At 37.8% G+C, this 21,321-nt stretch overlaps 1 protein-coding gene and 1 pseudogene across 2 annotated transcripts; one reads left to right on the forward strand and one right to left on the reverse strand.

Moving 5' to 3' along the window:
• Positions 1–1,135: 1,135 nt before the first annotated feature.
• LOC143891304 (3-isopropylmalate dehydratase large subunit, chloroplastic-like) lies at positions 1,136–5,710 on the reverse strand (annotated as a pseudogene).
• A 3,694-nt stretch (positions 5,711–9,404) lies between these two features.
• LOC143890200 (holliday junction resolvase) lies at positions 9,405–21,321 on the forward strand. 2 transcript variants are annotated; one of them, XM_077394783.1, is made up of 7 exons: positions 9,405–9,619; positions 12,287–12,379; positions 13,401–13,535; positions 13,668–13,757; positions 14,797–14,946; positions 18,391–20,009; positions 20,111–21,321. In XM_077394783.1, the coding sequence occupies exons 1-7, from the start codon at positions 9,557–9,559 to the stop codon at positions 21,015–21,017; spliced, it is 3,057 nt and encodes a 1,018-aa protein (XP_077250898.1). In that variant the 5' UTR covers positions 9,405–9,556; the 3' UTR covers positions 21,018–21,321. The 2 variants fall into 2 exon arrangements, with proteins under 2 accessions (XP_077250898.1, XP_077250899.1); XM_077394784.1 differs by lacking the exons at positions 9,405–9,619; positions 12,287–12,379; positions 13,401–13,535; positions 13,668–13,757 and having other exon boundaries at positions 14,823–14,946; positions 18,413–20,009.

The raw sequence follows: 21,321 nt of genomic DNA on the forward strand, positions 1-21,321 counted from the left end.
TAGAAACATGGAAACCTCTTCAGAAAAAGACATTCAAGAAGCCATAGCAGGTCTCTTTCTCAAGCTCAACAATCATCTCAAAACCCTTGACAGTAGCACCTCTTTAATCCACGGCTTCGATCGCGTCGGATTGAATGGAACCAATGTGGGGGCTACAGCAATCATCCATCAGAACCCTACAAATGAATTGAGCCATTGTTGTGGGGTCAACATCTATGTCAACAACAACGTTCAAGGGGTAAACAACTCCATTTTGTTGGGGAGTGAGGTGAAAATGAGAGACCCTGGAGTACACTTGACCTTCCCAACAGTTTCTGAGAAGAGAAAGGAGAAGAAGACTTACAAAGGCTCAAACTCTGGGTCTTTAGGATTTGCGTTCTTTTCGTTTTGTATGATTTGCATCCTCTTGTTAATGTTATTGGCTTCCATTAAGTAATTCAGATTCTGTTGTGTGGATTAACTCATTCAAAAACAATTTTATTTCTAGTCAAACTTTATATTATTTAACCATCCTCATGTGTTTTACTAAGGGCAAGTTGGCAAGCATGAAAAACTTTTCATGGAGTTTTTCTTTTTGCATTAATATAAATTTATAGGGAAATGTTTTCCATGATATTTTTTTTTCTAAGGTTTGGTTTTGCATTCTACAATTTTCTTGAATTTTAAATCCTGGTAAACGTTCTTGTATAAAGGTGACCATTAACAAATATATGTTATGAACTTGCATTCTTTGATTGTATACATGGTTCCTATTAAGCCTCATCTACTCCACCTGACCTCAATACATACAAATATGACCGACGGATAAAATTCCCCCCTTTAACGTTATTAGTTAAGTTTTAAAGGCAAAGAAAAACATTAAGGGGGTGAATTTACCCTCAAGCAGTGAACCATTCTCACAGAAACCGTTAAGGAGGGGGGGATTTTATCCGTTTAGTGGGGGGGGGGGGGGGGGGGGGGGGCGCGGGATATCATTTCCCAATATGAAATGACAACAAGAAATATGCAGTCATAAAATCTTAATCAGAAGTTCAGAACTAAGTGAAAAGAAAACTTTAATACTACATTATTGTTCTAACCTATATATTCATGATTCAAGCCTTACATTACATACATCAGGCTCAGGTTTGGGTGGTTACCGCAAGAACTCTCTTGGGTCTGTGATAAAACTGGTCAAGGCCGATGCTGCTGCAGTGAAGGGGGAACCCAGGTAGATTTGTCCTTCTTTGTTCCCCATTTGACCAGGGAAATTCCAGTTTGTCGTAGACACACACACCTGCACAGCACAGTTGCTGAGAAACTGAAATTGAACGAGGGCAGTTTTAAATTCCGCTGCGGAAACAACACGCAGCAATGGACAGATTATTTAAGTGGGTGAATGGAGTTAGTATAGAATACGGCCAACTCAATATTTAAATTTGAGTAATGCAAGCGAAACCAAGAGTAAGACCAAGCAGGGAACCGGACAAATGGGTTCTTACCACAACATTTAGGAAAATCAACAAAAAGTAGATTTTTTTTATTGCACGCATGGCATATTCTCATGGTTGGTCTCTCCCAATGGTCTTACTCTCAGTTAGCTCATCATTTTCCTTTGGGTGTGATGATACCAGTGCAAATACACTGGATCCTATCAGAACTTCGAAGTTAAGCGTGGTTGGGTAAGAGTAGTACTGCGATGGGTGACCCCTCCATTTTTTAAGAAAGAAGTTATCATTTTCCTTTAAATTTTATTTCGGTAGATCAACCTCAGCATAGTCAGCATCGGCCCGAAACATTGGATTCATATGGGCTTTCCAAGTGGCCAAAGACAATATGAAGAACTGTAAGAAAGAAGAATTATGAGTATTTGAATAGGATGGTTTGCCTGAGGCTCATTCATGCATGCATAGGTGTCTCGTGGCCCACCTAAACAAGCTCCACAACTGGGACTTGTTGGGACATCACAGCTGGCTTCTTCAAATATCTGAGAGCAGGTCTTACCACCAGAACCTGGAACTGGAAGTCCGTATATGTCCATCCAAACCTGTGGGTAAGAATGAATTTTATTAAATCATCTTTTGAAATCCAAACTCTGACTCCAACAAATTCAATAACAGAAAAGAGAACTTACTAGTTACTGACCTTTTGGGTAGCAGGGACAAGAAAAGTTGGCACTTTGACCTTTTTGCCCTCCTCATAATCAAAGAAGTTTTAAACCTAAAGAAAATGAATGATAATATAAGTGGTATGCTATAGTTACGGACATAATCGTGTGCACATGTTTGTGTTCAATGTCCATGCATACAAAAATATATCATCCATAAAGGAATTCGCTATAACCAAATAACCATCAATCAACAATATGAAATGAGAAGAATAACCAAGAAATATGTCGTAATACCTTAAATTTGTATGAAACTACAATCAAGGATACTAGAACTATGATATGTTCCAGTTCAGAAGAATTGACCAGAACTGTATACCGCAGAAACTTATGACACTAGTGTAAGTGCCGAATATGCCGCAGAACTGTATGTCCCCGTCTTCTGGTTTATACCATCAATCAGTACCACTTCATTTTCTAAAAATAACTGTGATAGAAACAGCTCTGATTTCTCTTTTCCAACAGCCTACGTAGGTATCAAAAACTTAGGTGGTAAGGCAAACTCTAAATCAGTGTCTTCAAACCTGAGAGGGAATATGTGAAACAACCAATTTCATTTATACTTCAACAGAATACATGTCCGTAAAATTAGTATAGAGTAAAAGCTATATTTATTTTATAACTTATGTGATATGAGATAATATATGCATAATATACGCATAACTTTGTATAATATACATATATATGGGTTTATAAATTCATGCCATGTTATTCAGGACATGATTTTGGATGGAGTGCCACTGTTCCAAAAATATTGGGTGTTGCTACTTCTAGTTCTAGGACAAACTTTTGTGTTGCTAATGTGCACAAACTCTGGGTCATATATTTCTAAATAATCTTGTCAGATGAGTAATCAGTTCTCTCATCATAACTTGGGGAAAAAAGCTGCATTGCCACTTTGGTGGAAAGGTTGAAGGGCTTATGTCAGCTACTCTCATTTCCTAGCTGGCATTTTCAAAGGTCTACATCAGCTACCAGCTAGTCTCATTTTCTTATATTCATGTAAAATCCATACAAATAAATGAATAGTTTGGACTTTGGAATTAAATGGTATTGTTTTAACTTTCATAAATAAATACCCAAAATCTTTAAGGGTTTGAAGTTATTCTTGTTAGTTTATCTATGTAACAGATTGCTCATATGCAACTTTTTCAACCTATTAAAAAGTTACATAGAAATTAAGTAAACTTGGCCATATTCACATACATTCTTTTCTTAAGTTTGATATGTCAAACTCTGGTACTGAAGTGTCATACAACAACCAAAACCATACCTCGGCAACATATGATATCTGTAAGTACATATATGCATGTATACTGTACAGGCACAGCTATACTATGTGAGTTATCAATTTGAGGAATGCTAATATCATTCTCCTAAGGGAAGAAGGAGCATCCGCAGCAAACTTCGCAGGTGCAGTCCACAGGACCCACACTGTGCACCAACCAAGAAGACGGAGTATGCTCTTTCTCCCTTTTGGCAAATAGTATTAGCATTGTTCATGAAACTCAATATGATATATAGAAAACATCAAAGGACATGGCCAGACCCATGCCATCACATGTACAACTCATATCCATATACACAACGCAGTTGCCAGTTCGGTGGAGGTATCCATATATCGTGCAGAATGAAATGAAACCAAATGATAACTACGTGGATCAGGTTTAATCACAAATAGTAATATAGGACAGTATATTTGATCTTAAACCCATTTTTTGAAGCACAGCATGGTTCAGATATATATATATATATATATATATATATATATATATATTTTTTTTTTTTTTTTTTTTTTTTAAACATGGTTCAGATAACGTTCCCCTGCAAATCAGAATATACAAGTCCGACATCCGTTTTGCAGATATAATGCAACTGTACATCATATTTTATTCGAAAGCCAACCCTATAGTTTCATATAAAATTGCTACAAATGGAAAATCACAATCCATCAGCAAAGTGTTATAATTAGGATTAAAGAAAAGAAAGATGCTGATGACAAGGTGGTAAGTAAAACAATGATAGCTAAAACATAAAGGATCATAGCTTTCTCCAACAAAAATAGAGTTCTCTAGATGCAAAGTTTCCTATAGGAAGAAAATAAAATAAGAAAACACTAGAAATGAAAAATAACAACATTGGATAGTTACCAGATCCTCAGTTTCTTACCGAAGCTAAAAATACCTTTACTGCAGCTAGAAAATCCTCGATCTTTCCACTAGTACAGGAGCCTATATGTACTCTGTCTATTTTCACGTCTTTACATTCCCTTGCCAAAGCACGATTATCGGGGGAATGCGGCTGCAAAAATGATGAAATGGATTAATGGAGTGGCTGGTTAACCTTTATATAGCGTTGACAGGAGGTATATTCATAATCAGCATACACTACTACTGTTACAACAATAGGCTAACCAAAGCATATCATCATGGCCCTACCGCCCAAGCTACAGTATCTCAATTTCCGTAACTAGAGAACGTCACTTTAAGAAACTATATCACTTACCTTTGCCACCAATGGTTCCAACTTGGAGACGTCAAATTTGTACTCACAAAAAAATCTACAAAAGTAAGATACATGAGCTCATCAATATTGATGCCGTACTAAACCAATGAAAAATACATAGTTCTCAAATGCCTAGGCGACAACCCTTTTTGGGCGCCTAAGTGAGAGAACAAGGCACAAAAAAGGAATTTTCTGTATGGATATATAAGTGCAAGAGTATTTACACAGAAATAGAAGGTAGAATTCCAATGGACCAATTAAAGAGTAGTTGCATCTCCTACTCACAATTACCTGGCTTGTTCATCACTATACACAGGTTCATGGTTCATAGAAGTCTTACCCTACATCAAAAAAAAATTATAATTTTTAATTTTAGCCACAAAGGACAATTGTGTGATGAGCACAAGCAGCTGGGATAGATTGTTTGTTTGTAATTTGTACAAACCAGTATTTAGATAAAACATGAAATACCACTGCAATCGGAAGATATCCTTGACAGAAAGCTGAATGCAGGGATTGCATTTACCTCAAGGTAATGTAGTTTGGTCAGCAGGGACAACACCATTCTTCCCACCAGCTTCAACAACCATGTTGCACAGTGTCATCCTTTCTTCCATCTTGTGACATTTGAAAACCATTGCCCATTCCAATATGAGTAAATAATGTGGAACAGAAAATTTTTATCACACCAAATACCTCATGTTAAGATGTGTTCTTAAGTGTACTTACAGTTAAACTTTCAACAGCAGAACCAACAAACTCCATGGATTTGTATGTTGCACCAGATACAGTTATTTCCCCAATAATCTGCGAGCCAAAAGCTTATGAGTGAAAACTGAAAATAAATCTGAAAGTGGCACCTACAACCTTTAAATAAAATATTTAACTATGATCAATTTTGCTAATCCCAACCCTACTAGAAAAGAAAGATGCCAATAGGAAATACTACATTTCAAGAACCGTAACACTTACTTGCAAAATCAAATCCTTGGCAAGCAAAAAACTGGGCATTTCACCTTCCAAGATGAATCTCAAAGTCGGGGGTGTCTGCAATTTCATTATATGAGCAAACTACAACTTGTTGTAAATTTTGAGGGTACTGTTGTTGATAAAAACAGAAACTTGTTGCTTCAAGGCGTGATATCACTTTCCTTAAGACAAGATTCGCCCCCACTAGTAGTGTGCAAAGGGGATCCGCGAATTGCCTCCAAGATTAGGGGTGTTCATTATTCGGTTAAAACCGAATAACCGAACCGAACCGAATTAGTTCGGTCGGTTCGGTTCGGTTTTTTTCCATTTCGGTTCGGTTTCGGTTTTTATTTTTGGCAATTCGGTTATTCGGTTTCGGTTTCGGTTATCTCCAAAAAAAATTCGGTTAACCGAAATAACCGAATTAATGATAAAAACCATTATTTTTTCAAAAAAAGATGTGATATGGGCACTCCAAAGGATGATCAAAACCGTCCATTTGATTGATCATGACTTAATTAGGCTATGCTCAAAAAATCATTTCGATTGGATCATCCTAGCCCTCCGATCGAAACAAAGATTTTGCTTTTTTCCCTCTTTTTCTCCCACTATTCGGTTATTCGGTTTATTCGGTTATAACCGAATAACCGAATTTTTAATCGGTTCGGTTTCGGTTCGGTTTTTTAAAATTTTGGTTCGGTTTCGGTTACCAAAATTTGATAACCGAAATTATTTTGGTTATCAAATTTCGGTTATTTCGGTTCGGTTATAACCGAATAACCACCCCTATCCAAGATACAATGAAGCCTAGTAGGGAAGCCCTACTAATGTTTGATGACGCGTAGCACTAGCGGAATCAAACCCGAAATGCCCTTCCGAAATTTCAAGCCTTAGAGAAATCTCTAGATTCTGTTTCTGCAGAAAAACAGTATCTAGAACAGTAAACAAAAGAAAAACAGTATGTTGAAATACTTGGGGACTTTTGTAGGAGTGTAGAAGAGAATGTAAAGTCTGTCAGAATTGCCAATTCGATTTCTATTTGAAATAACCGAATTCTGCACATTTTATAGACCACCAGGTGTCTTTTCAGTGTGAAAAACACCTCTACAGGGCACATTTCCAGAATATTTGAAATCTGACCGTTAGATCGCACCCATTGATATTGAACGGTCCTGATCGATCCTAGATGTGACTGTTGGTTTGAGTAAAACCTCTCTCCAACCCAAAGTGCGCCTAAAAAAGCGCCACTATGCGCCCTATAGCCCATTGCCCACGCCGCGCGCGTGCGCGTGCGCATGTGCGAACGGTGCGTTGCACCGTCCCACGGGTCCAACCATGGGTTCAACCCAATGTGCAATCAAACAAGTAATAGAAAAGTGTAGTGCTTTATAAGCCCTTCTCTTTCTTTTCTCTCATCCGGTACGGGACTATCTTTTCAACTACACTTCTACATCCTTTTGTAAAAGCAAATTTTTCCAAGAAAACATTTTCTTTTTCCCAAACGCTTTTGATAAAACTTTTTCCAAAACATTAATACATGATTTTGAAAATCCAAAATCACTAACACAACTTTCGGACAAGATAAATAGGAAAGCATTCAATCAAGTAACTCCAAGAAATAATAACTAGAACAGTAAAATAAATATAATAACCATATAATTTATATAGTTTTTTTTTGACAGAAAATACCAGGAATAACCATATAATTTATAGGAAAACGGTTTGTGAGCTTGAGCTCATATAGCTTATATGAGCTAGAGTGCCACAATCACATGGGTCCCACATTTTTTGGGGTGATCCAAAGAATTCATTTGGAAGGCCTTTATATAGATAGGGTGTGTACGAAAAATCAGGTCCATAGAATAATCCTAACTCATCCAAAAGTGGAGGGAAAAATGAACATACACTGTTTGTCGACAAATTTGCCCATTTTTGCCCTCCACTTTTGAAGGGGTTAGGGTGATCCAATGGACCTGATTTTTGGTACACACCCTATCTATGATGGGGCCTTGCAAATGAATAGTTCGGATCACCGCAAAAAAATGTGGGACCCATGTGTTTGGGCACTCTAGCTCATATAAGCTTATATGAGCTCAAGCTCACGAACAGTTTCCCCATAATTTATATAGTTTTTTCTTGAAAGATTATACCAGGAAACAGAAAAGCTTCACTGCAACACAAGAAAATATTAGAAGGAGGTATACAGAAAAGGCTCAAACTTTACTAATTACAAGTATGCGGTATGCCTAAGATGGGAAAGAAACAAAATGTTATAAATGTAAAAAGTCCACAATGCTCCAATACCGAATCTATGTATAATTTCTCTACGCGCGCGCACAAAAAGGCACAATGTGCAACTCTGAGACATTTCCACTGAAGAATCGGCCTTATCCAGTTACCTCAGCTCAAATGTGAAGTCAAGGCTGACCAGAAAATATTCTAGGAACTTAACAAACTTAAGGATGCTTAAGGAGATACAATAAATTTCATAGAAGGAGTATACAAACCCTCCCACCCCAACTCCTAAATCTACAAGCAGCAATTGAATAAAAAAATGGCAAAAACACACTTCTCTTAAATGTATGTTTCAGTATAAAACCTAATTTCTATAATATCAGATCCTTTTCCCTTACTATTTTGGAAACCTCAAGGCTTCAGGGATGTACTTTTAATTTAGCTCAATGTTTTTTAGGCATACTGTGTACCAGTATACTACTTAAAACAATTTATGTTTCACTCATGACTCCACCCAATGGTCCATTAGATAACAAAGCCAACCTACTTGGGCTAAAACTTCACTTGTAGTTTAGTTTAATTACATGTGGGTTATTGCATTAGTTTTATTAGTATAATCCGAAATCCGTACGCATTTTTTTGTAACATAAGTGTGGGGAATTTAACCGGGTAGAACTCACTCCTAAAAGCTAGCAGTTAGAGGGAGGGTGCCCATTCCCTTATAACACAGCCCCATCCTCGTCACTTTACCGATGCGGGACTATTTGCTTTTGCGTGGAACCTGTTAGGTCTAAAATTGGTAACAGGTTATGGTAGGGCTGATCTGGCAAGCCACAGCTGAAGAGCTAATGGAGTCCTGCGCTGCACAAGGGCACAGACAAGAATACAAAGGGTCAGAAGACCAACCCGGAGTGGTGCTCCGGACGGGCGCTTCGACACTCAAGTCAGTATGAGCAGGAGTGCAGAGCAATGTCAGAGCAAAAAGCTTAGGGTTTTGATCTCAGATCTCTCACCTTAGCACAAGTGAAGGCTATTTATAGTGGTTCTGAGCCACCTGTCCAGGACAGGTGGTGGCCCCTGTATGGACCAGGTCTCATACCTAGGAGGGGCAGGTGGAAGTCCCTGATTGGTCTAGGTGTCATACCTAGCAGGGACAGGTGTTGGCTTTGCAGTGGTCCCTGTGAGGGCCACGTGTCAACAACCAATTGATTGCAGAGTTCGGACCCCATCAGAACCCTAACAATAAGAATCAAAATCATCACAGTCCAATTGTGTTCACAACCAACAGAGAGACTAAAAATGTGTACTTCTGCATCGTGGCCGAATTCCATCTTGAAGATCCCAATCGTTCCTGGCCCACCAACATCATGGTCATCGACACATCAACAGTCACCCAAACTGCGCCCTTTCAGATGCCCTCGCTATTTTGGGTATTTAAGATAGAAGTTGGGGCTAATTTCGGTATTTAGATTTTTTTTTCTCAAAATTCATTATTCAGGGACAATGATAAATTCGCACCCCTTGAAGGATAATTCATTCCCTGTGGGAGGCTTCAACGAGGATATGTGAGAGACTTTAACGCTTTTTAACGTCAAAGGGTGCGAATTATCCTACAGGGTGTGCGAGTTTATCATTGCCATATTTCAGCAGCATATATATAGCAGATTCTTGGGAGGGCGGGAAACCGAGGTCGAGAGAGTGATGGAGGGAGAAAGAGGGAGAAGCGAAGTGCAGAGCTTATTGGAAGCCATTAAAGCTTCAAAGGCAAGCTTTCTTTTCACACAAATCTCTTCTCCTTTTATTATCTCTATCTCTGTTAAAGAAATGCCTTTTTTTTTCCCCAGAGATCATGGGTTTTAGGTAATTTATTGCAGCTAGTTGCTACGATTCCATGCCCTAGAGTTCCCAGAACAATATTTCTTTGTTTTTTACTTTTGGCATGATCAAATCAAATACCTAATAAGATTTCGGTAGATTATTGAGCTACTTGTTTTGATCAAGATCGATTTATCGTTTAGAAATGACGGGAAGAGATTTTTTTTTTCCAGGCTGGAGAATTTAGGGTTTGAGTTTTAGCTTGTCACTCTCCTTAGGTGATCTGCTAATTTCTTAGCTGTTATCTTATAAATGTTGTTTATGAAACTACTATATCTAAATTCTTTCACCTATGTAGTCTCCTCAATTCTAGGAATCAGGGAAAGAAAAGTAGCATTAAGACTTCTATTAAGCTTACCCTCCATTGAAATTCAGAAAGCAACTTCATCAAGTCATCTTTTATAAGATCCCATAACCCCTGGAGAAGTCCAAGTTCCATTTGAGAAAATCACCCTTTTGGCTTCCTCTTCTTTAAAGCTTCTCTCTAATAAGACCTGCTCCTCTAGGGATATTCTTCTGAATGAGATATCCTGTAACTTGGGGTTCCCACCACCTTCACTTTGGTACAATCTTTTGTAGAAGCTTATAATCAGCTCATCAATCTTAGCCTCATCCTCTATCATCTGGCCATTCATCAAGATAAATTTGATGGAGCTCCTATGGTGTCTGGTCGAGGTCATAAGAAATGTTTGTCTCCTTTGAGCGAAAGAACTTTGGAAAGTTGCCCCCAACTTATTTCATAACAAGACAGAATCTTATCATATTTCGCACACAAGTCAAATCGAATATCAATACGACTTCCATCAACTTGCACTCTTTAAGCCTCTCATCCATAACTTTGAGCTTTGCTACAATCTCCACTTTTTTTATGGATCCGAAGAAAGAAACATTCCATTCTTTGATTTTTTTTTCCTTCAGCATATTGAAGTCTATTTGCCAGTCTAAAACCTTCCCAAATTTCACCCTTCCTTGATCAGATCCCTAAAACCTGTCTCCTTTGAGCCAACGAGCTTTAAAAAGTTGCCTACAACTAATTTCATCCCAGGACAGAATCTTATCACATTTCACATCCCCACACACATGCACCAAGGACTGCTGCTCTATTTTTCAGAGTTCTCAAATTCCACCCAAAAATCAGAATGTATCTGTTGATCATTTGGACCATATACTGAAGATTGCTTCCATCAAAACCATCCTGCACATTTTTGAGTCAGACCGAAAGCAAAAGCCTATCTTCCCTGCTGTCCTCCCTAATCATAAGATCTGCATACCGGATGATAATCATATCCCCTGATCTGCCTGTGGTCGGTAGTGAAATCCAATCAAAATTTCCAGGTCCCCACAGTGCATGCATTTCTCTTGAAGATATGATATTTCTAACTTTCGTAGAAACTTCTATGTTTCAACTGCTCTAATCATAGAACTAGTTCCAATCTAAATTTCATGTCATGATCATCATTATCATCATCAGCTTTCATTAGAGACTCCCTTATTCCCCCTCCTGCTATTTTTTTACTCTTAGTTTACTGTATTACTTAGTCTTTTATGCTCCCTTTCCATCCTAGACTTTGATCGTGACTTCCGCTCTTTCAATGCTTTTCTAATTTCAACCATACTGAATAAGGCAAGAGCTTCCATCTCTTTGTCCTCGACAGAATTTCTGGTCATTTCAGCGATGTTCATCATATTGTTTCCTCTCTCTTCTTCCCATTCTAAGTTGAGCATATAACTCGTCCTCAGTACTTGTGGAATTGTCATCTTTCGAAATTGAGTACGAGGAATTCATATCTAAACTTGGTGAAAAATGTAACTCTCGATTAACTTCCTCATCCTCACTTGAAAAGATTGAAAAATCAAACCTTTCGCGTGGGTTTGCTTTTGCCCTGTCAAGTCAATCAAAAACATTTTCGACTCGCTCAAGTCAATGGAAAACTCACTGCTCAGCTCAATCATTGACTCATCTGAGTCAACCCAGTTTCATCTTGGGGAAATTCCTGACTGCATATGAGATTTTAAAGGTTTATGAAAAGTAGACTGGATCTAGAAAGTTATGTTATTGATCTTTGTGATACAATATTTTTTTTGTTGAAAAATATCTTTGTGATACAATACTCTTTTCTCAGGAAAGCATAAGGAATTCGTTTATCAGAAACAAAAGATTTCATATCCCTTTTAACTCGACAGACTAAATTTCAACAGTAAATAACAATATCTGAACAGTAGAGATAGATCTACTGGAAACAATATACGTTCATGAATATGATTGTATTCTAAGAATCACCCTGACTACAATGGAAGTTCCTGTTAAAATCTTTGTGTCTCTGTTTATCTGTACTTTGGTTCTTCATAACATTATCCATGATAAGCATGCAATTGTTTTCACATATAATCTTGCTGATCATCTTTCTTTCATTTTATAATTTCGTAGAATTTATTCAAGACGTTTATTCTTGTTTCTCCTTATTCAAATCATGGGTTTTGCAATTTTTTTTATTTTAATGATGATGGATCTTGCACTGTTTGGATGTGAAGAACTTGAACATTTCTTTCTTATAGGTTATTGAAAGTCGTATTTCAATTATTAACCAACTTGGAGATTCAGACCTATCTGAGAAGTCTGACTTGCCTCCTCTTGCTGAATCCCTCACAGTATCCACCACGCTTTTTATACAGTTTGTACTGTAGAATGGTATGTAGATACACCATTTGTCGAATGCATCCTCTAACTGTCCACAGAAACTTCGTTGACCTTTCGTTAGTTCCATTTGTTGTTGTTTGTTTCTCTCATTTGTGCTTAAAGCGTGGCACATAATTAAGTCTGTAACACTCCAACGTCATATACGGGTGGTTATTCTCCGTTGTTTGCCCCAGATTGACCTTGCAAGCATCTCTTGGCTGAAATTGATATGTCGTATGTTGATGCTGGTAGTCTTCCAAGGTTACATGTATGATGTATCTGAATGTGACCTAAAGAAAAGAAAGCGCCAAGGGATGAAAAGAAGGGTGCTTTCATCTAATTTTTATAATAATATAATAAACTCCAATTCTCCATTTTAACTGTTTTTTGACCCATGTAACTATTTTAACTGTTTTTTATTTGGTCAGTCTTCCCTCACGGGAACATGGTTATTACTTGAGTGTTGTGATGAAAGTCCTACAAACTTGTGTTTTGGGGTGTATTAGTGACAGATACGCTGTTCTAATCTACCTTTTAGAAACTTATCTATGCCTTTTATTATGCACTGCTTTTTGTCTCAAGTACAGTTCTAAAGGAGCATATACTTTTTCTTTGGGCTTATGTTTTTTTAGCAAGCATTTAGAGAAATGAGGAATGCTTTTCAAGTTAATCCTTTAACTAATTTATAGATTCTATGCCTAGCTATTATTGAGCTGTTAGTCTGTTACTACATGACATATGTTAGCACTTCATCGGTTTCTTTTTTCTCATATCAGGCATTCAGATTGATCTCACAAACCCTTAAATTCTGGAAAGAGAAAATGCTTAGATTGTTGTTTTTGAATGTGTTACTCTTATTGACATGAATTTTTTATGCTTGAAACCTCACATCTTGATGTACAAGACCCCTACATTCATGGAGAATAATGCCACTAATGTGCTATCTTGCGGCCATCTATCTTATGCTTGTTTCTTGCCTTAACACCTGGGTGGGTATTTTGGGAGGATTATACGTGCTCGGGTATATCCCAATGCATGTTAAACAAATCTATTTTGCATGTAGCTGCAAAATTATTAGAATTGGACATTTCCAACTGCCTAAGCCAATTTCTCATCCTTGGAACAAAGGTATTTTCAGCTCTTTGACCTCAGATATATTTTTTTATATTTCTTCATACCTATGGTAACTGGCTGTTTCTATTACTTTTGTAAACTCATTCAGCAAACTCATCTTATAATACCTTGAATACCATTTGTTAGGCAAGCATATGGTGTGTGAAGCATCTCCAGATGACAGTTACATCAATTGATGAGTCTCAAGACGAAAAGCATTCAAACCTCTTTTGTCAGGTATGTGACATTTCATTCAATCTTCATGGTCATTGCCAATTGGCATTTCTTGGGTCCCAACACCATGAACCACTGTATGTATTTGCAAGCTATTGTAATGCGAATTTACAAGTTGATGAAATGCAAATTCATAGTTTCTTCAAGCCAAAAAATGGAGAAGACTGACCTTTGAAGAACAAAATTTCATGAATTTTGGTAATTTTTTTGAATATTTGCAGTAGTTTTTAGAGTTCTAGAGAGTTTTATGTTGGCAATAGATGTGATTCTTGGAAGCTTTTAAACTTTCTATTTCTTCGAGGTCTAAGCTGAAGTAGGAAGGTTGAATTACAAGTTGCTCATAGTTATAAACAATTTATTTCTCAAAAAACAAAATAAAAGCAATTTATGGTAGAAAAGTTATTCTAAGAAGAGATGTGGGTTAATGTTTCCTTTTAGAAAGCTCATATATTTTTCTCCGTGGATCCTAATTTGTTTTAGGAATTTTTTAGAAGTGTTGTCCAGTTAGAAAGTGGGTTGAAAAGGTCTAGGGCATTTTTCTGGAAGGGAAGTGTTTTGAAAGTGGAAAGGGTCCTATTTAGTTAAACTTAAAACTCTTTTTTTACTGGCAAATCTTTATTAAATCAAAGAAAGCCCCAAGACCGAGGTGGTTTAAAGGAGCATTACCAAAGGAAATGATGGGAAAAAAAAAAAGAGGATACAGAGAAGCCCAACACTAGAGTACCCTCCAAACTATATTTCTTAACTTGTTTTCTTGATGAACATATTATTTTAAAAAATTGTGGTTATTATGTATTTGAAGTTTTTCTAGTCCATACAAAATTTGTGGCTTTGTAGAAATAGATTCATTTTGTAGAGTATAATTGGTTTATAGCATATATCTGAAAGATTTAATCAATACCTGAAATCCATTGGTGCTTGCAACTTGATTCTAATATACTCTCATGGCTCAAGTCCGCTAAATCATCAATTGCTTTAAAGGTGCTGGTTTTTTCCACTGTTATCTTTCCACTTTTGCTAATGCTTGAATTCAATTTTGCAGTTGGTTTTGGATTCATTAAGCTTCTCATATGCAACCTTTTCAGCTTTGACAAGATCGCCTAATTTTGGGGAAAAGGTGTTAATGCTCAATGTTGAGAATTTCATTTTGGAACAGTTAAATCTTACAAAGGCTTCGATTTCAGAAATCAAGGTACTGGTACTTGCATGCCGGAAATTGGTTCCAATTCAATGTTGAGTCTTTTATGTAAGGCATGCATTAAAAGTTTATACCCAACGAATCATTAGGTTTGAATTTGGAAACCAATGAGGGTGATGCTAAATAGAAAACCATGCTGCACAGGTTACATGGAGAGTTCAAGACCAATATATTAGCGGCTTTCATTCTTATTTCTTCACGCTAAATACTTTATGATTTTATCATGGTCGCTCATGTTTACTTGGTTGGATTGTTAAATGAACAAGGGCTCATAATACTCTCAAAATTTTATTTATATTTAATACATTATAAATGAAAGAAACCACAAACTGTTTATCCATAGAAAAAAGCAGAAGACATAAATACTAGTCTGGATTAAGGATAACATTTCTCGCTGCCAAAGAATCAACTGTATTTTTTTTAAGAAGTTATGAATGACAATTGGCATCTGAGCACCTGTATAATTAGTCAGGGATATTAGTTCAGTACCGAGCCAAGCCTATGGGGCTAGAGCTCAGAGATATTAGTTCAGTGACAATTGGCATCTGAGCACTTGTATAATTAGTCAGGGGCCACATGTGTTTTTGAGCTAGAGCTCAGATAAGCTTATCTGAGCTCTAGCTCAAGAACACTTTCCTCATATATATATATATATATACTAGTAAAAAACCTTGTGCGATGCACGGGCCGACAAAGAACTGTACGGACCACATCATCGGTTGATCCAAAATGTCCATGTGATGGAACATAACAGAAATAGGTTCTGCCCGTAAAATTATTTCCATAGGCTGATCCTAGCCCTCCAATCGATAGAGGTTTCCATAATATGTTGTTCCTCTTAAGGTGCTCGGAATTCGTCAATATTTTGAAAGGGAACGTGCGATGCACGGGGCGAGAAAAATATAAATGGTTAATCACTTTCCCATTTGATGCGGTGGAGTATTTCACACTCATGCTTTGACAGGTGGGTCTCACGCACCATCTATAGCCAAACCCATGCATTCGAGTGGGACCCGGAATATTTTGAAAGGTGGCCGAAATCCGTAGTATTATGTACTAAATGAACACGTTCTGTATTAAAGAATAATCGGGTTCGTCAGTATTTTGAAAGGTGTCTTGAATCCATAGTATTATGTAATATGTTTACAAAAATTCGTAGTATTATGTAACATATGTACCCAATCCGTAATTTTGCATAGAAAAAACATCACTATGTTGACTTTGTCCACTTTTTTATTACAAAAGCATAAAGGAGGGGTGTAGGATTGAAATTATGTGGCTTTAATGAGTGCCTTTGTTAAAAAGCATAAGGGAGGGCGTAGGATTGAAAATATGCGGGTTGAATGGGTACCTTTGTTAAAAAAAAGTAAAAAAAAGTGATGTGTAATTCTCATAGAATTTTGGGAGAAATTCAAATAATTCTCTCCTTTTCTCTTCTGATATATATATATATATATATGAGGAAACTGTTCCTGAGCTAGAGCTCAAATAAGCTTATCTGAGCTCTAGCTCAAAAACACGTGGCCCCACATTTTTTGGGGGATCCAAAGCATTCATTTGGAAGGCCTTCCATGGATAGGGTGTGTACCAAAAATCAGCCCTATAGGATCATCCTAACCCAATCAAAGGTGGAGTGGAAAATGGACAGACACTGTGTGTCCATGTTTCTGCCCATTTTCCCCCCCAACAGATGGCAGGGTTAGGATGATCCTATAGGGCTGATTTTTGGTACACACCCTATCCATGGAAGGGCCTTCCAAATGAATGCTTTGGATCCCTAAAAAATGTGGGGCCACATGTGTTTTTGAGCTATAGCTTAGGAACACTTTCCTCTCTCTCTCTTTCTCTCTCTCTCTCTCTCTCTCTCTCTCTCTCTATATATATATATATATATATATATATATATATATGATTTTTGGGTATCCAAAGCTTTCATTTGGAAGGCCCTTCCACGGATAGGGTGAGTACCAAAAATCATCCTAACCCTGCCATTTGTGGAGGGAAAAAATGGGAAGAAACATGGACACACATTGTTTGTCCATTTTCCCCTCCACCTTTGATTGGGTTAGGATGATCATACAGGGCTGATTTTTGGTACACACCCTATGCGTGGAAGGACCTTCCAAATGAATGCTTTGGATCCCCCAAACAATGTGGGGCCACGTGTGTTTTTGAGCTATAGCTTAGATAAGCTTATCCGAGCTATAGCTCAGGAACACTATATATATATATATATATATATATATATATATATATATATATATAGAGAGAGAGAGAGAGAGAGAGAGAGAGAGAGAGAGAGAAAGAGAGAGAGAGAGAATAAAGTATGTGTAGCTGCACAGATAAGCTATCTGTGCATTGGATCCAGAGGGGGGGGGGGTTGCACATTTTTTGGGGGATCCAAAGAATTAATTTGGAAGGCCCTTCCATGGATAGGGTGTGTACCAAAAATCAGCCCTATAGGATCATCCTAACCCAATCAAAGTTGGAGGGGAAAATGGACAGACACTAATGAATGCTTTGGATCCCCCAAAAAATGAACCAATAGGGCTGATTTTACCCATGCACATATAGCTTATTTGTGCAGCTGCACATACTTTATGTTCTCATATATATATATATATATATATATATATGAAAGCATTATGGACTCGAGGTATATTCATAAATAATGATCATATATGACATCATCCCCTTCCATGATTCACTGTCTCTTGTAAGGAAAATGTTATCAGCACAACTGTATTTTGATGAGGGCACTCCTCACTTTATTAAATGTACGGTATGGACCGCACCACAGGATGATCCAAGCCGTCCATTAGATGGGCCACAGCTTAAATAGGTTGTGCCCCAAAAATCATTTCCATTGGTTGACCTAACCCTCCGATCTGAATGTTAGAGGGTTGATCCTAACCCTCTATAGATCAGAGGGTTGGGATCAACCTATGGAAGTGATTTATAGGCCACACCCTATTTAGGCTGTGGCCCATCTAATGGACGGTTTGGATCATCCTATGGTGTGGGCCATACCGTACTTTTAATAAAGTGAGGAGTGCCCTCATCAAAATACAGTTGTGCTGATAACATTTCCCTCTTGTAATCTATTAAGTTAACCTGTCCAAATCTGATATTCTCAGTGCCACATGCTTTTTCCATTATCAATCTTGTAATTTTTTCTAACCTTTTGTAAATGGGTCATGATTGTTGATTATTTTCCTCACTCGTTTTATTTTCAGTGTAGCAGGATTTCTTTTTCTTTTTTTTATTGTGTTTTAGATATATTGGAATCCCCGTGTCCAATGGGGATGTAATTCTTCTTATGTTCTACCATATATCTTGTTGCGATGGTTTACTCTGTCATTCCATTATTTATCCAAAGAAAATATGTGGCATGCTTCCTCGTTCACTATCCACTTTAAGATTTCTATTCTCAAACAGAGAATTCATTCAATTGCTTCAGAAGTATTAAAGATGGCACAAGTTGTCCTGGATGCTGCTATAAAACTATGCAGAGTGTATTCCCAAGCCATAAAGTGGGACTCCTATGTGGTGAATACTGATGAAGATGAAAACTCAATGAACAATCAAAGGGTGGATAATGTGACTCACATTATTAACATAGTGACATGTACAATAGAAAATCTGTATGAATTGGGTATCCTCGCGGCCTCTGGCGGAGGGAATCTGGTAACAATCCTTAACATATCATGGAAAGGTGTGGTTACATTGTTGCAACTTGGCAAGGGAGCTTTAGCTGATAAGATAAATATAGGAGATGTTATTCAGACTCTAATTTCACTCGCCACTGAGTCTCTGAGATGCACAGCTGAACTATGGTCTTCGGCATCCAAGGAAACTCTGACAATAGTTGAGGCTAAAAGGTCATTCCTTCCAATAAAATTTTACTTGATTAATGCCGTTCGGATCTGCTCGCAATATCCAAGCCAAGCCTTGGGAGTATACAAGGAGATAAGCCTATGTGTCTTGATGATCTCGGCTTTTGGAATTTCACTGAGCAAAGAAACTCATCTCAAAGCTGCAAGTGAATCGTTGGCAGAGTTTTTGGAGCCAACATCTTTTCTACTCCTTCTTACCTTACTAAATTCAGCTGAAGTGAAACATGATTCCAAGTTACAGATCTTAGACTGGTTGTTCTCAGATGAAAGCCTTTCAAATTCTATGCACAGAGAGGAAATTATTAGTACTGTCCCAAATCCAACGGCTTCCTTGGGTGAAATATTTAGAGTAAACTGTGAAGCTCTGCCCAGAACAAGGAAATTACTTCTTGGCCAGGTTGTCTTGTTTTTGGATCTCCTCAAGAGCTCTCCAGATCTCAGAGAAGAGGTGGTCCTTGGGATCTCTACAAAGCTAGGATGTCTTTTTGATTTTTTGATCGATGAAGAAGTCTATTCATCCATACTTGTTTTGCATGTTCCCGTGTTGTCTAGTTCCGGACCGACACCCGAGTTATCTTGGAATCCCATGTTTTCTTATGTTTTACATGCGCTGAAAACCTTCATGGTTGTGGCCACTGCAACTCTAGCTTGGGATGAGGTGGAGTCTTTTCTACTCACTAATTTTTTTCATCCTCACTTTCTTTGCTCTGAGATTGTTACGGAACTTTTGTGTTTTCTGGTGCGTCATTCTGAAATAGAGATGGCGAATGACATTATTGATAGACTGTGCTCATTATTCAAGATGATGCCATTGTCGGAATCAGCACTTTTGCGCTGTTTTTCTTTGAGGAAGATGGCAAGGTCAATAAGCATTATTCTTTCATATGCTACAGAATCCACCATAGATCGAGTTTACAGTTCAATTCTCAGTGATGATAGATCTCACTCGTCAGCCATCATGTATAATGCCTTGCTCATGGAAGGCTTCCCACTCAATTTATTATCAGATAACCTGAGAAAAATTTCTAATCAAAGAATCCTTACTGCATTTTGTGCTTTCATAGAGAATACTGGTGAAATACTTGTAGTGGACGGTTCATCAAGATCTCGCAGTTCTGTCGGACTCCCTGTGCATGCCTTGGCATCCTTGTTACTCTGCCCGTAAGTAGTTGTTTCCATTACAAACAAAACACTAGCAGATCAATTCTTATATGGGTATTGAGTCTTTTGGATAAGTGTTATAATAATTGTTTGTCTTGCAGCCAGATCAACAATTTCAATCTTGACGAGAAGAGTATCTCAGGCGCCCTGAAATTCACAGTTGCTGTTATTCATGAATACAAAAATGCTTCAAACACTTCACACAAGGATCAGTGTAGTAAACTTCTTAGTCAAGTGTTAGAGATCATCTCTAACATAAAGCATCTATATGCTAATGACCATATGGAAGAACTCATCCTGGAACTTCATACCTTATTTGTGGCGGGTCCCTTCGCCTCAGATATTTGGTTGTATCAGTGTAAACCAGCTCTGGCTTCCTTTATGGCAGGTCTTAGTCACATGGACATAGCAGAAGGTGAAGGAAGCAAAATAAGCTCAGCAGTATGGGAGTTATATCATATGTTGCTTAGAGAGCGGCATTGGGCATTTGTTCATTTAGTGCTCAATTCTTTTGGATATTTTGCTGCTCGTACTTCGTGTAACCAGCTATGGAGATTTGTACCACCCGATGCAGCTCTGTCTTTTGATAAAGAGACGGGGAGTGAGACCAGTGAGGAGAGGTTTATGTCGGAGTTGAAGGCATTTCTCGAGAAAGAGGCAGCCCTAGTTGTTCATCCATGCAAAGAGCAACTTGGTCTTCTTAGAAAGGATGGACTCGAACTAAAGAGAACATTTAGCAACGACTTAAATGTCGAATCAGAGGTTCCCGGACCTCAAATTATGGAAATTGATGATGAGGAGCAAGTGATGAAGAAGAGGAAGGTTCCAGATGGAATTAATGAAGGAATGGGTTTGCTTCAGAGTGGTTTGAAGGCTATTGGAGATGGTCTTACTTGGTGGAAACAACAGCAAGATGACTCCAATGAACTGCAGGAAGAGTTCTCGAGTCACATTTCGTGCCTTCAAGATGTGATCTCGCACTTGGTTCGCCTGGCGGACAGAGATTAGTGATGGGCTTGGTCTTTTTGTTGAAGAATGCAAGTAGGCAGCAAAACAAAAAATGTATAGTAGTTGGTGAGTGATGATTCTAAATTTTCTTTACCCTCCATGTAATCTCATTGCTTTGATGTGATTTCTTTGCATCAAGTGGATTTGAGCTTCCATTAACAACCCTTAAGTGGGATCAATGTGCGATGTTTAAATCGCCAATCTGCTCATAAGGCCATAGTTAAATTTCAGTTTAGCAGTGAGTTCCAATGAAGCCTTGTTCTGTTTTATTTTATAGTGATATTTTACTACATTTAGCCTGTCA

This window comes from Tasmannia lanceolata, unplaced genomic scaffold (genome assembly GCF_043159265.1).
Source record: "Tasmannia lanceolata isolate RefF3 unplaced genomic scaffold, GAP_Taslan_0.1 ptg000013l, whole genome shotgun sequence".
Lineage (NCBI taxonomy): Eukaryota > Viridiplantae > Streptophyta > Magnoliopsida > Canellales > Winteraceae > Tasmannia > Tasmannia lanceolata.

Coding starts and splice junctions, on each gene's coding strand:
- LOC143890200 (XM_077394783.1), top strand. CDS start 9,557: ATGGAGGGAGAAAGAGGGAGAAGCGAAGTGCAGAGCTTATTGGAAGCC. Junction 14,947..18,390: donor CTTCGATTTCAGAAATCAAG/GTACTGGTACTT, acceptor ATTCTCAAACAG/AGAATTCATTCAATTGCTTC. Junction 20,010..20,110: donor GCATCCTTGTTACTCTGCCC/GTAAGTAGTTGT, acceptor TTTGTCTTGCAG/CCAGATCAACAATTTCAATC.